General features: G+C 34.7%; 1 protein-coding gene and 1 pseudogene across 4 annotated transcripts in view; one reads left to right on the top strand and one right to left on the bottom strand.

The window, feature by feature from the left end:
• LOC122147029 overlaps positions 1-10989 on the top strand; it is a 51316-nt pseudogene extending 40327 nt beyond the window's left edge.
• A 772-nt stretch (positions 10990-11761) lies between these two features.
• The window catches only part of astn1 (astrotactin 1), a 584917-nt gene continuing 580774 nt past the window's right edge, over positions 11762-15904 (bottom strand). For all 4 annotated transcript variants that reach the window (XM_042775911.1, XM_042775908.1, XM_042775915.1 and 1 more), the window contains one exon: positions 11762-12518. In XM_042775911.1, coding sequence (XP_042631845.1) covers positions 12281-12518 — 238 coding nt within the window. In that variant the 3' untranslated portion in view covers positions 11762-12280. The remainder of the gene's footprint in view (positions 12519-15904) is intronic.

The following is a 15904-nucleotide window of genomic DNA, read 5'->3' as shown; positions in this document are numbered from 1 at the left end:
CTATATTTCAAGGTTTCTGAAACCACATAATAAACATCTGAATCAAATAATTCAATGTCAAACAGTTGAGTGTTTGGGGCAAAAACAAAAACAACTTATTATATTACTTCCTTCCCCATTCAAGCTTTGTCTGTGATGTCAGGGGATATATCTTAAAAATGTGAAAGGGTGGAGAGATGTTTAGTACATTATGTCATTCAAATTAATGAAGTGTGAGACTTGGATACATACCGAAAAAAAAAGATCCAAATATTTTATGTGTTAATGATTATTTTTCCTTATAATCACTATTGCTCAGTACGATTTAGTATGATATTTGTCTTTTATTTATTGATGTATTTATTTTGGTGGTGGTGGTTTTTATTCCGTAAAAAAGTATTAAATTGATCAAAGGTGACAGTAAGAGCAACATACACTTAAATTATATAAAAAATTCAGAAGAAAAAAATTCAGAAATGTATATTATTGTGTATAAATAAACATCATATAAATATATATTATTAAAAAAAAATTAAATAAAAAAAAAGAGTATATTGGTTTGGAACAATCATGGTGCACAAAAGATGGAAGAATTGTGTTATAATACTGATTTGTAGTGTATGGCAGCAGTGTTTTGGTGCACACTGAAAGATGTAAAACCAGCGGCAGAGTTCACATCTCTCTACTGTCAGATCTAGCAGAAAAAGAACAGTCTGATAGATAATCACCAGCAGAGCATTGAGGTGGTCCAGAAGGATCAGGGAGCACCATAATCAGTGATAAATGATGACGGTGTTGATTTTTTAGTTTTACGTTCAAATTATTGTGTCATGGAGCTTCATCCATAGATGGGGAAACCTGTTTTGCTCTTCACTATCTCTGTAGTCATAACTCCATGTTCGTTTTATTAACTGGTCTGTTTGACCAAAATGGAACTCGTAAATCAAATCCGTGATAAATTTTTTAAGAGGATGTATAAATAAAGCATAAAAGGTCGGGCTAGTAGCACATAATATGTCTCAAGAATGACTTTGAAGCTGTTTATTCCTGCAGGAATTCAGTACTGAATTAATCTGATCCAAAGGGTCAAGAAATGTAATCATTTAGTTTACAATTTTTATTTTGTCTGTATTTGGTTTACACTTTCCTAAGTTTACATACATTAATGAGGAATTACGTCAGTAATGAGGCATTTTGTTGTCAGGAATTTCCGACACCATTCACTCTCATATGGAGACATCTTTTACATTTCCCCTGGCCAAGAGAAACATTTAGTTCAATGGTTGATGGACTGCGTGCCACATCTTCCCACAGCATGCTGACAGATTGATTCTCACCAGTTCTCCTTTTATCACAAAAATAAAAGCCGATGAAATATCATTGCCACTGTAAAAGTGGTATATATATGATCATAAAAAAATTTATTTCCAGTTTCTGTTCCTCCAGAGTCCTTCCTGCAATTCACAGAATCCTGTTTAAATTCACCCCAAGCACTAACTTATCAGACTTTGTCGACAATTGTAGTGCTGAGGTGCCAAAGCAAATGAATGATCTTATGTGTGTGTGCAGGTCAGCTGGATAGTGGGAATTTAAAGGATGTTATGTAACTGATGGATGCATTAAACCAGTTGTAAAATAATCACAAATGATATGTGATGGAAGTAACATACCAGCCTTCGTGAAAAGTCAACCGAAGTAACGCAGCAGAGTCATGTGAAGCCTGGAATCGAAAATAGTGTTGAAATTAACAGTCGAGTGTTTTGGAAATAATGGATGAAAGATTATTGTAATATCTTGAAAGTAAAAGGGCTGTGCAGTGTTTAGTACAGTGTGCCATTCAAATGCGTGATACTTGGATAAATTGTTTAGTTTTTTTTTTTTTTTTTTTCCCCAAAAAAAAAAAAAAATAATATATTTATGTATTTATTAAAATTTCTTTAATAAAAAAAAATAATTTAAGTATTAAATGTAATTAATAAAGAAAGGTAACATTTTGATCATAAAAAAACAATATATTTAGTTATTCAAATATTAACACAATCATACAATAATTTTTCAATCATTAATTTAATTTTATTTATTTATTTATTTATTTATTTATTTATTCATTCATTCATTCATTCATTTATTTATTAATTTTTTCTGTGAATATCTGATTTTAGCATATGATTTCAGGGTAAAGCAGACAGGTTTTATGATCTATTCATTCTACTTTGGAACACACCACTCCTGTAGAGGGATGTTTTATGATATTCGACTACCCCTCATATCTGCCAGATCGTCTCATCTTCTCTTGCCCACATTTGTTACCAAGCAAAACAATTGCTTTTATATTGGAGACTCAATATCAATTACACCACAGCACATGTTACAGTTGCTCTGCAGCATGTCCAGAGCACTTTGATTGATTTGATTTTCTCTATGACCTTCTGAGCTTTGGACTATTGGGGTTCTTTGTTTTTTTCCCCTCTGCTACTATGAAGTACAATTTATTTGACTGCTTCAAACCAGCTTTTCAGTCAACGTTTTTCCTTTTTTGTGTGGCTCCATTTGAGAAAACCTAACAGATGATGCCACAGGTTTATGAAGAACCACTGTTCACATTCCTTGCTGCAAATATGGTTAGTAGAATGGTCAGCTGATTCCTCTCAGGGCATGCACTGGGTTTCTTCATCTTAACATTATGGAAAGAGTTGACAAGACACAAACACAAAAAAACCTGGAAACACTTCATTTGGCCTTTCACTGTGGTGATGTGTTACCTAAAATGTGTTTTTCTGCATGTTCAACTTGCATTTAAAGACAAAAAAGAAAAGTTTACATTAGAAATGAAATGGTGGGTAACATAATTAGTAGTCTTTTGGGAACTCTGGAGAGAGCCAAATTAAATCCGCATACTTCAGTGAAGTGAGAATGCCAGCACTAACATGGGGCCTCAAAACAATGTTGTCCATGAAAACATGTTGTTGCCAAGGAGATTTGTTTATTCTAACTTTCGCTTAGCATTAGATGTGGTCGGTCAGGTGACCTGTGGAGTGTTTCCTCTCTCGCTCCTGTGGGATGTTTAGGGATTTCTCCCAACATCATGTACTGTAAGGTGAAAAGACACCTTCATTGTTTGCTTCAGATAAGATTTCGGTTTGTTGATCTCCGGTATCTCAGATTGCAAACGTTCATCGCAGAAACTGTTGCTGGGGGTTAATTGTGTTTTTTTTTAAATACATATTTTTTAAGTGACTCATAGAGGGTTTCATTTTCAATAAATTAATGTAATCTAAATCAATCTTATAATACCCAAAAAAAAAACAGCATTGCCTACTGAAACCCCTCTTTGAGAGAAAGCAAGCAAAAAAAATTATATTAAATACATACAGCGAAGTGGACAGCCTGAACTGACTCTGAGCAGTGGGCAATATAAAGAGGTATTTATATTTATCATCAAATAACAGTAAGGTCATGGTGTCTTTCCTATAAGGTCTCAAAACATTGATGAAAACACCTCATGAATTGTGCTGCAGCTGCTTATGACGAAAAATAACATCTGTTAATTACATGGATTTTTAAGGTTCAGCATATGGAAGGCTATAGTTTGGCTATTAGATTTAGATTACTTATGTTACGCCTTCTTTTCTTTCATTAGATTTTATTTTATTATTTGACATTTTATAAATAATGTTATCACTGACAACGGAAAAAAAAAGATAGATGTTATATCGTATACTATGTTGTCTAAATAAATTGAAAATAAACACACACACACACACACACACACACACACACACACACACACAGAGAAACTGAAATCAATCATTTAAATGCTTGTGTCCTTCCATCAAAACATCACTTCAGCTCCTTATGCTTAAAATAAATCTATTGAGCCAAAACAGACAAAATGAGCAAGTTTTTGAGTTGTCAATTTATTGTAATAATTTAGCATGATTAATTTTGAAGAAAATAAGCACGAGATATAAATAATTTAAAGCATTATATTGTCTATTGTTTTGGTCATCTGAGTGTCTGTGGTGGTAAAGATTTTGACTTTTCTTGACTGTTGTTTTGTCTTGAGCCAGATGATTTTGTGTAGTGCTTCAGATGGTTGACTACAGTGTTGTTTAACATTCACTGGCATTTGTTTCTCTGCTGGCTGGAGCAGATGCATTCCACACATCCTTCCCATTTACTGTTACATGACTCTTTAGTTTAGGCATTAGGTAATTTTTCTTTTTCCAGCCTTTTCTAAAACAACATTAATGATGCATGTGTTTTAGATTCAGATATTTTACTTGCAATATGTAACACGTTAATTTTAACACAAGGTGGTAAGACTGGTTTTTGAAATAGTTATTGCCAATATATTTGCAATGTTCTTAAGGTAATAAAATGGATGGAGAGCAAGAATAAAGAAGTAAACGATATATACACAAGCTTGAAACTGAAGAATAAAAAATTATATTGCTTATGCCTTGGAGAATGAGACCATGACAGGAAAAACATTTTGGATTGGGTGTAGGTTTAGCAGGGACAAATTCTACAGAGATCTCCTCGCCAGCTGCTCTTGCACAGGGACGTGGAATCAGGTAGAACCTGGCCTCTTTGAAAGGACTCCACATGCACAAGAGAGCCAAAAGTATCTTTGGCAGACCACACTTGATTTCCTGTTATTGGCATCGGATCCTTTAGGTTAGGTAAAATCCTTTAGGAAGGCATTATGACGCATTTAAAGGGTTTATGCATATTAAATTTGATAATTGTAGTCCACTCAAGAAGGTTGGATTTCGCTCTCTTGGGCATTGCAATATGCATAGCCATGCTCTCACACAGGTGAAGTAATGACATTGAAGGCAGAACAAGGAAGTTAGGAAGTTTTGTCTGGAATGACAGATGCAGTTTTATTTTATTTGAAAGGAATAAATGAGAAATGCTACCTACCATAAGGTACAGAAATCCCTTTGGCATTATTCAAGCATTTCTTTACTCATGCTCAGAGAAAACTGTTAATTGTACATAATAAAAATGAAGTAACTCATGCTTGAACCTTCAGTGAGTTCAGGTTGTTTGAATTTATAATAAACTGTTCCTGCATATGGAAAGCAATAGTTTGCCTGTTTGTATAATATTAATTATTTTAAAACTATTAATCATTATTTGATTAATGTGAGCAGAATTTTTTTTTTTTTTTTGTATTTTACATTATTTATTTCATTATTTATTTTTGAACTTACAACTAAAAATTGAGTAATTTCATTTTAATTTGGAATTATATTTTTTTGTAATTTCATTTGATTACATTTTACCAGTGTTTTTAAATTATGGTAATACTTTACAATAAGTTCCCATTAGTTAACATTAGTTAATCATTAACAAATATTAACTAACAATGAGTAATACATTTGTTACAGTGTTTATTAATCTTTGTTAAGGTTAGGTAATAAAAATACAATTGTTCATTGTTAATTCATGTTAGCTAAGGTCCATTAAATAATGTTGACAGATGCAACTTTTGATTTGAATTATGTATTAGTAAAAGTTGGAATTAACATTAACTATGATTAATAAATGCTTTGTGTGAATTTTTATTGTTCAGTTTAACTAATGGTAACAAATGTACCCTTATTGTAAAGTGTTATTAGTGATTTTAAAGATAAAGCAAGTTTTAGATGATGGCATAAAATAATTTACGGTAAATAAAAAAAAAGAGAGAAAAGCATGCAGTTAAGTATTCAATATTGTCAGATACTGATAAAGTACTAATAATATGATCTGATAATTGATACAGAACCAATATTTTGTGCATTCAAATTTTTATTGTATTAACATGAAAACTATTTTAATAATACAAGCAAAAATTTTCTTTTTACAGTAAATATACATTATAAACATATTATTCTGTATGTATTACTCAATCAGATGTCAGCTGTTTTTCTTTCAAATGAGATCTGAATACATCTCAACTGTTTCTTTGCAGCCATTCGGAGGAGATGGTTGGTGCGACACCATTAATAACCGAGCGTACTGCCAATATGACGGGGGAGACTGCTGTCCGTCCACTCTTTCATCTAGAAAGGTAAATATCATCTGAAAGGCTGTTCCTCTCATCCACATTCATCCTACGTTGCTTTCACATTCCTCTCTCACAGTGCCACTCTCTGTCTCGCATGGTGCCGCCACATTGTCAACCCTTTCCATGAACGTCGCACACTTCATTGGGCACTCAGGTGGCGTGATCTCCCATAGAGAGAATGAGCTCGGGGGGAAGTGTCTGTCATAAATAAATGACTGGATAGAACAGCTTTTATTAGTAGAGGGCCAGGTGTCAGTGGTCACAGGCAACTGTAAAACAAGCAGAGTCTGAGAAAGTGAAATAAACTGTGAGGAACAGCACCTTGCCACTGTAGGTCCGGCAGAGCTGCCATGCTTCTGTTTACGCAGGCCATGGAAATGTCTGAGTATGTTGGTGGGGGCAGTCTGGTTTAAGAGCGTCTAGGACGAGAGACAGAGAGAAGGTTGGACAATAAAGAACAAATTCCTCTTCTCCCTCCTTCTGTGGCTCCTTTTCTAGCATCCTGCCATATGCACAGGAAACAAAATGATATGCACAGATACAACTGCGGTTGATCCGAAAGCAAATATTTTAAATATTTTTGGCTATTTTGAAAAGCATCTATCATGGTTATTAGCATGAAACTGAAGCTAAACTTCCGTCTTCCAAAGAAATGCAAAATAAATAAGTGGATACTCTCCAATGTACCACAGTGAGACAATTGCATCTCGTAAACATCAGGTGAAATAAGAGCTTACGCTTTAGTTTCATGTTTACTTTTCCTGCAGCAGGCCGCTTAGCTGGGAATTTGGGTTTATTTTGCAACCAGTGGTGATGGCACGAATCCTGGATGAGAACCTCCTCCTGTTGATTTTTAACATGTGTTCACCTCCTTTACTCCACTGCTCACAGTCCGGCTTTCTCTCTCTTTTTTTTTTGTTTCCTTCAGCACTGAATGCGATCGTCCTGTCCATATCAATCTTAGCAATCCTTCTAGTGTAAAAATTCCAATCCATATGACCAGGGCAGGACTTAGGCAGGCGGGGGCCCCTGGGCTTGAGGTTATGTTTGGGCCCTATACCTACACTACAAATGCCCTCAAATAGAACATCATTATGGAGTAACACAAAATGAACAAACATGCTTTGAGGTTTATAAACAGTACAATTAATATGCAACATGTATAGGCTATAGTCATAATTTAAATGTAATATTAAATATTCATTATAATATAATAAACAGATGTGTTCTCTCAGTTGAGAAATCAAAACACTGAAATAACTTTGAGCAAAAAAAAAAAAAAAAAAAAAAAAAAACAGATGTAGGCTTATTAGTATTATAAAAGTGATTGTTATATCTGTGTCCTCTTATGTCAGGTTCTTATTTAATCAATAAATTAAATCAAATAAAAAGACATGCTGACTATTAAAAATCAAATTAAGTCACTATCAACAAAATTTATAGATGGATTGTGCATAAATGTTAAGTTTAAATATTACATTTTAATGTAGAAATATTAAAAATATAAAATAAGCTACTTTTATTTAAATATGAAACTACAACCACCAGTAGGTGGCAGCAAGTGACTGTCTTAATGATTGAGTTGAATCAACCAATTCTTTTTAAAAAGCTGATTCATTTAACTTTGCAAATATGGAGACAGATTAGTCTCAAATATAATTCACGCAAAAAACACGATTCACACATGCGTAAACAATTTCACATGCATGAAACCTAATTCACGTACACACAAAAAAAATTCATGTGCGTGAAAAAAAATATACAGTATATTCACAAAAAGCAATTCACATGCGCAAAATAAAGTTATATATTCATAAAATACATTTCACAAATGCAAAACACAATTCAAAAACCTTTGAATGTTTAAAATGTACGAGTGTCTGAATGTACAAATCGTCATTTACTACGAATCCACTCGGATTTGTGTGTGTGTGTTTTTGAGACTTTCCTGGCAGAGCTGTCTTCCCACGTGGGTCTGTCGTACTCTTTAGCCAATCAGATGCGAGCTTACCATTCAACCAATCATATCATAAGCCACCGAGAGTGCATTCAGAAGCTCGCAGGCAATCGGGGAGACCTCAAGAGAGAAGCCCATAGAAGCCCTGGCGTTACATTTTAAAATACTATGCAAAATAATTAATCAGAATACTTACTCCTGCTCACTCACGCCAAAGAACTCCCCGCTCAAGCTCGCCGTCTCTGCAAGATTAACGATAGCAGTTTGCACGCACAGCTACTAGAAGATTTACATCTGTCAGACAGGTTGCTGACGTCATCAAGCTTAGTTTGAGTCTGCGCTTCAGAAACGGAAGTTCTAAAAATCGCTAAAAATGGGCTTCACTTGTCTCAATTGAGTTCCAATTGGGTCGCTGTCTCCATTTCTTTTACTGTCTATGGGATAACTGATGTAAAGGCTTAATTTACGTTCTAATTAATCCATATTGCGCAAAAGGTGCGCAGAATCGTGCTCCTTGAATGCACTCTCAGTGGCTTATGATATGATTGGTTGAATGGTAAGCTCGCATCTGATTGGCTTAAGAGTACGACAGACCCACGTGGGAAGAGAGCTCTGCCAGGAAAGTCTCAAAAACACATACACACAAATCCGAGTGGATTCGTAGTAAATGACGAGTTGTACATTCAGACACTCGTACATTTTAAACATTCATAGGTTTTTGTGCACAGTTGTATATCTACGAATTGTGTTTTGCACTTGTGAAATGTATTTTATGAATATATAATTTTATTTTGAGCATGTGAATTGCTTTTTGTGAATATATTTTTTTTTTCACGCACATTAATTTTTTTTTGTGTGTACGTGAATTAGGTTTCATGCATGTGAAATTGTCTACGCATGTGTGAATCGTGTTTTTTGCGTGAATTATATTTGAGACTAATCTGTCTCCATAGCAAACGACTACTTTGAATAATTTACTGGTCCGTGTAACCCTGAGGAACAAAACACTTTGGAGATGCAGCGGTTCTGCAGTTTGTTCTATTTTCTTTCTGACATAGCAAAACTGAATTCTGTAAGTTGTTGTTTACTATACATTTGCGATCTTGCATATATATATATATATATAAAAAAACGGACTTGTTTGTGTGATAGGCTAAGTCCTACATCATAGGCATAGCTATGTTATAAAAACAGAAACTCATTAAGTAGTCATTTTTTATTTAAAATCATTTTAATGACATATCTTCCCCACTATGTGTAATGGCAGTAAGACAAGAAAGAGCGCTCAAAACTCATCAGATGATCACATAATTTAGTGCAACATTAATATATTAATATAAAATCATACTCTGTAAAGAAATGAGGTGTGAACATTTGAGAATTTATGATTATCTTTATAAATGTGTGCTCTTCTGGGCTAAAAGCTTAATGGAGCTGAAGTAGCCATGTGATAACAAACCAATTGATGCAAATGCGATTCAGTGTCCTTCTATGTGAAATGTCAGTTTATGAATACCAGTTTATGCTGTTTGATTGTGAACTTGAAGGTCTAGTTGTAGTTATAAGCTGTAGTAGCCTCAGCTTGCCCGTTTAGATCTTGCGCTGCATGGTTGCCAGGTTTTCACGGCAAAACCTGCCCAATTGGTACTCAAAACTAGCCTAAACTAACCCAATCGCATTTCGAGGGGTCCCCTGGTAAAAAATCGCATTTTAGGGAATAAATATCACGTTCTTGTGGTCGCTTAAACCCGCGGACATGAAAATCAACCCGCAGAAACAGTGTTAAAGTAGCCAAATTCTGCGGGGAAACCGCTGACTTGGCAACACTGCTCGCCTGCGCAGTGGAAATGCGGTTAATAATGAATGAATTCTGAATAGCGTATAATAATGAACAAATCAAACAAACATAAACGGGCAAAGGCGGGGCCCCCTCCAAGGTGGGGCCCATGGGCTGCAGCCCACTCAAGCCCAATGGTAAGTCCGGCCCAGCATATGACTTTCTGGTTAGGAAAATGTATGATGTCAATCATACAACTGGAAAAAGGCAGTGCTCATTGTTTTGATCTACTCTGATGCCTTAAAGTATTTTTGAGCTGAATTATCCAAACCACATTTTGATCTCTTGTTCAAAGTCTGCGTGTGGTTCCCACATAACGTATCAGATGTTTGTGGCTGAATGTTTTCTGGATGCTGTTTGTAAAAGCATGTCTGGTTGATTGACAGGTCATTCAGTTTGGTGTGGACTGCGATCACGATGAGTGCACCTGCCGTGACCCTGAAGCCGAGGAGAACAAGGGCACAGCCAGGCGAAAGGAGCCAGGACCGCTGTGAGTGATAGCGTGGCGGAGAGCGCGTAGAAAACTCTCAGACTGGCTTGAAAAGAACATGTCAAACAATAACCGGAATGTTTCTCTCTCCACATGAGTGCCAGGCTGATCAAAGGCAGAGTAATTCAAAGCATATAAGTGCATAAAAACAATCCTCTTCAATATTAATCTATAAAGTAATACCTAATATATTTTCAAGATCTCTAACATAGATGTAGATATGACCCATACTTAGCCCACAAGCAATTACGTACACCATCAAACACACACAAAGTTTTAAGTGTAGCTGATTTTTATGAATATTTTATACAAATAGCTCTTGCTTGTTGTGAGCCACATTCTCAATTTATTTCCACCTATATGTCATTGACACAGGTATACAAAGTGCTTATCTCAGACTGTCAGGTCTTTCAAAATTTGAGATTTCAGGATTTTTTCATCTCATCGTTATTTTATACCCTGTTCATGTACATGCAAAACCTGTGGAATGCATGTGACAGTTCATTTATAGCAATTGTAATGGAAATATATGATACTATTTTTGTATGCTCTTCTGTCTGTTTTAAGTGTAGGTTCACTGTCATATCAATAAAGTATAAATACACACCTTTAAAGATGTTTGGTTGGTTTTAAAAAAAGTTGATGTCTATAATTGTGCTCAGCATGTTTTTTTTTTTTTTTTTTTTTTTTTTTTTTAAAATCAAGATTTAAATATCAGTCAAGATTTAAGATATCTTTTAATATCAGATTATTTATAACCATCAAATGGTGCAAGATGCAGACTGAAATTACAATATATATATATATATATATATATATATATATATATATATATATATATATATATATATATATATATATATATAACTTTGTTAAAGAAATAATAGAATAACAATATAAAGAAAAAAAATAAGGATAATGCTTTAATATAAGAAATTATTAAATATTAAAGAAAATCTACAATATTTTATAAATGCATGTTACTCATCTTATTTTGAATGATTTCTGGCAGGATTACTGAATGTTTCATTTTTTGTAATTTCAAAATTCATAAAATATCACAACAAAATTTTCTGAAAATCAAAGACGACTTTGTTAATTAATGCTGGCCAGTCATTTAGTCTGCTTAAGTGCCACCTCTTTTTACAATCAACCTTAAAATATGCCTCCAACCAATCAACAGCTGAACAGAAATATTTTCGCGGCCTGCATTTTTTTCCAATATTTTTTTTTATTTTATTTTTTCACTCAGATATACGTCATGATGCATAAGAAAAGAGCTGTTGCTTTACTTAAGTTTTAAACTTTAAAGACTTTAAAAACATAAAATTTCAATTGAACAATTAAATAATCAGTGACTTAATGTTGGCGATTTTATTTGGAATAGGAAATAAAACATAAACAAGACATGTTATTGTACACAACTTTAAAATGGTAATTTTCATAATACTGCTTATACTTAAAAAAAAAAAAAAAAAACTCCTGTACAGTTTTTTTGACCTCTCATACATTAGATTGAATACTACATTCAGCACATTAGTAGTGTTTAATAATTAACTAACATTTACATTTGCTATAGCTCTTTCCATATATGCACTACAGAGAAAGACATTTTCAGCACATTAAGATGATACTGTTTTAGTTCTTGTGGAAAAAGTCCTACCTAAACAAACTGGTGTATGCACTATTTGACAAAATACACCACGTCTAAATGACACTTTAATGCAAGTTTCCTTTGACTGTACACTGTACATTTTTATGTGCAAGCCCATAGACACGCCAGCTGAAAGCTTCTTGAAAAATCAGGAGAGCTCAAGTTCTCACAAAATATTTTCCTCTCCATCATTAAATATCCAATTAATGTTAAAACTGAGTGACCAGATTAGAGAGAAGCCCTAAAGGGGAGGCTGCATTTAGGTACGGCCCCTGACTGGTCCTCTTGTTGTCCAAGTTGTCTTAAAGTTCCTTGGGTTCTCCGTAATCATTGTACATAACAGAGAGCATCTGATCTTCACAGGCCTTACGTAAGTCGTGGCCGAGATTCATCCAGCTAAGCCCGAATGCTTTGGTATCTGTATAACGACAAGACAGATACTTTAGGGATGCTCTGCGCAAGCCAATTTTTGGTTCCTGGAGGAGACCCCGGCACCAACCACTGAGTTCATCCAGCTGAGACAGGATCAATCCTGCTTTCCTGCAGGAGCAAACACAAAGATGATACTTGGTTAGTAATGTGTGCTAATGTTCATATATTACAGACTGTCTGGGTCAAATGCAAATGAAACATATGCAACTATACAATATTATTATGAAATAAATACAATTCAGGATGTAATAAATTGGTCAAAAATGACTGTAAAAAATGTTTGAATGTTACGAAGTATAGAAAGAACAGAATAGTTATCAAAGAATAGAAAGGACTTTCTATTCATCAAAGAAAAACAAATAGTTTCCACAAAAATATTAATTGGCAAAACTGTTTTCAACACTTATAATAAATATTTCTTGAGCATCACCAGTATTAGAATGATTTCAGATTGATCATGAGACACTGAAGCCTGAAGTAATGGCTGCTGAAAAACAATGCAGGAATAAATTGCACTTTAAAATATAATAAAAGAGAACATAGTTATATAAAATTTTTATATTTATTATTATTATTATTATTATTATTATTATTATAAACATATATTATAATAGCGATATTCATCATCTTATGGAACATTAGTCACTAAAACATTAGTAAATTAACCTCACATGCAGTACTTTTATTTTGACTTACATTGATCCCCCTTTTTTTGTAATTTTGTTTTATCTCTGCACTATCAAATTACTTCAACAACAACAAAGCTTATGTCTTGCTCTGCACGTGATTGAAGTATTTTCTGCTAACATCCATTGTGATACTCATACTGCATACTTTTAAGAATATTGCCATTACATAATGTTCACTACACTGGTTTGATATTTCTGAGAATGCCCACCTCACAAGCTGCTCCAGAGCATGAGACTGAAAGATTAATGGGAGACTCCAATACAGTATAACAAATATAAAATGCAAGCAATGGCCTTCTATTTGCACCCCTTAAACGACGCTCTTCTAAATCTCGACTGAGGAGTTTGATCATAAATCAAGCCTGTGGTGTTTTTATATCAAACTCTAATTGCAAAGCCTTTAAAGAGAAATTTTACAGTCAAGAAGTTTCTGAGGTGTAACAGGACCGATTAGGTGAACGGCAGCTAAGGTTAAGTACCTGTAAATTCTATTAATGACGGTGACTTGAGAGGGGTGTTTATTGAGTATGTGTGAATGCGCTGAAGTGCCAATATCCTTCGCAAAAGACATTTACATTTAATCATTTAGCAGACGCTTTTATCCAAAGCGACTTACAAATGAGAACAGTAGAAACAATCAGATCAACGAGAGAACAACAACGGTATACAAGTGCTATGACAAGTCTCAGTTAGTTTAGTACAGAACACGTAGCCAGGTTTTTTTTTTTTTTTTTTTGAATATGATAGACAAGAAAAAGAAAAGGTAAGTACTAGTATTAGTTGGTTAAGTGCAGGCGACAAGAAGCTGAAATGCAATACCAAGAGTATGGAAAGAGCGCCCCATTCCTAAGTCATAGATTAATTTCAAACCCCTGCCAAACCAGAAGCTCAACACTCTACCGCATAAATACCGAAAACCAAATCTGTGAGGACCAACAAGGCTTTGGGGTAGCCAAGTGCATTTTTTAAGTGTTTTTACAATTATAAGGTGGCATAAACCGATTCAAATGAATGCACATTTTCTTGTTTGTCTACTTTTGCAATTAATTAAGGTTTCAAGCAATACAGTATAAATTAATTATTTACTTTGGCTTCCAATTAATTCACAACGTATAATAATGGTATTTTAATGATGTCAAAAATCACTAGCATATTAAATGAAAAATATTCCTGTCTGCTGTAGAGATGCTGCCATTATTAGAGTGTATTTATGTTTTTAATATTTTGCCACATTTCAGTGGTTGTAGGAATTTGGCTGTTTATTTGCTTAAAACAAAACGCTGTGATTTGTTATCCTTTGTTATCCAGACCAGATAGTGGATCAGCATCTAGAAAGGACCTCTACAGCCCTGAAAGACAGCGGAGACCAGGACAACTAGATGAGCCCCAGATACAGATCCCCTGTTAAGACCTGGTCTCAGACGACCACCATGACAAGACCACAGAAACCTGTCGAGTCCTCTGCACAATGTGACATTGCTGCAGCCTGGAATTGAACTGCTGGTTTCGTCTGGCCAGAGGAGAACTGGCCCCCTGACTGAGCCTGGTTTCTCCCAAGGTTTTTTCTCCATTCTGTCACAGATGGAGTTTTGGTTCCTTGCCGCTGTCGCTTGCTTAGTTGGGGACACTTCATTTACAGCGATATCGTTGACTTGATTGCAAATGATTGCAAAGATATTATTTAAACTGAACTGAGCTAGATGATGACATCAATGAATTCAATGATATACTGCCTTTAACTGTCATTTTGCATTGTTGAAACTGTTTTCCTAATTAATCTTGTTCAGTTGCTTTGATACAATCTGTTTTGTTTTAAAGCGCTATATAAATAAAGGTGACTTGACTTTAATTTTTCAAGAAAGTCCGTTTTGGTCTCCAAATAGCATCGGCTGTCACCATAAATGCCAGCATGTTTGGAAGTGGAAAATAGCCTTTTATTTTCAAGGTACGTTTTCAACCTCTTGGGCTCTGCCAGTGCCTCTATCTCACTCTCGGTTTGCAAAGTATCTTGCAATAGTCTGGGAGGAAACAATCAGCTGCATTCCACCAAAATCTACAGTAACACACCAACCCACCTCACTCATTATCGACTTTCATAACATCCATTTGGAGTGGCCCTATGACTCCCGAGACAGCAACAATGTGGTTCATTATAGTAACTGTACAGCATTAATGTCCAATGGAAACAGCAAAAGAGCATTGACCGAACACACAGAATTCCACCTATTAAAGCGTGAGTCAGTCCAACCAATAGTACCACCAATTAAGAATGAGTCAGAAGAATTTCTGTTGATAATTTCAAAACGAAAGAAAACACAGGGCATAGTCTCTTTTTTTCATCTATTTTGTTCAAAGTCTGGGGGGGGGGGTGCAATATGCTGTATGGACGCAATGAGATTGGAAATGACGCATACAAGTTGATTGGAAGACAGATGCTGGGCACATCTCCCCAGACCTCCACTAGAACAGCTTATCTGAAGGCTACAAACTTGCGCAATATTTAATGGAACTGGGTCGATCATGGGGCATGATCACACGCACCCTTTATTGTGCAAATATCTGGATGAATTAATTATGAATGAATGTTTTTCCTTTTTGGGTTATCTTGATGCATTTGTCATAGAAGACAGCTATAGCGGGTCAATTAATACTAATTAACCTAATCATTTCAACTCAGTTCTCAGATCTCACTGATGGCCAATGACAGTATTAATGACATCACTTGACACAACATCAAATCAACAAACCTTTTAGCCTTTAGGACTCATAGGGTCCTCCTTATGGAAAAGTTATTATTACATAAAT

This window comes from Cyprinus carpio, chromosome A2, assembly GCF_018340385.1.
Source record: "Cyprinus carpio isolate SPL01 chromosome A2, ASM1834038v1, whole genome shotgun sequence".
Lineage (NCBI taxonomy): Eukaryota > Metazoa > Chordata > Actinopteri > Cypriniformes > Cyprinidae > Cyprinus > Cyprinus carpio.
The sequence above is the reverse complement of the archived record's forward strand: the minus strand, read 5'-3'. Positions and strand labels throughout refer to the sequence as shown.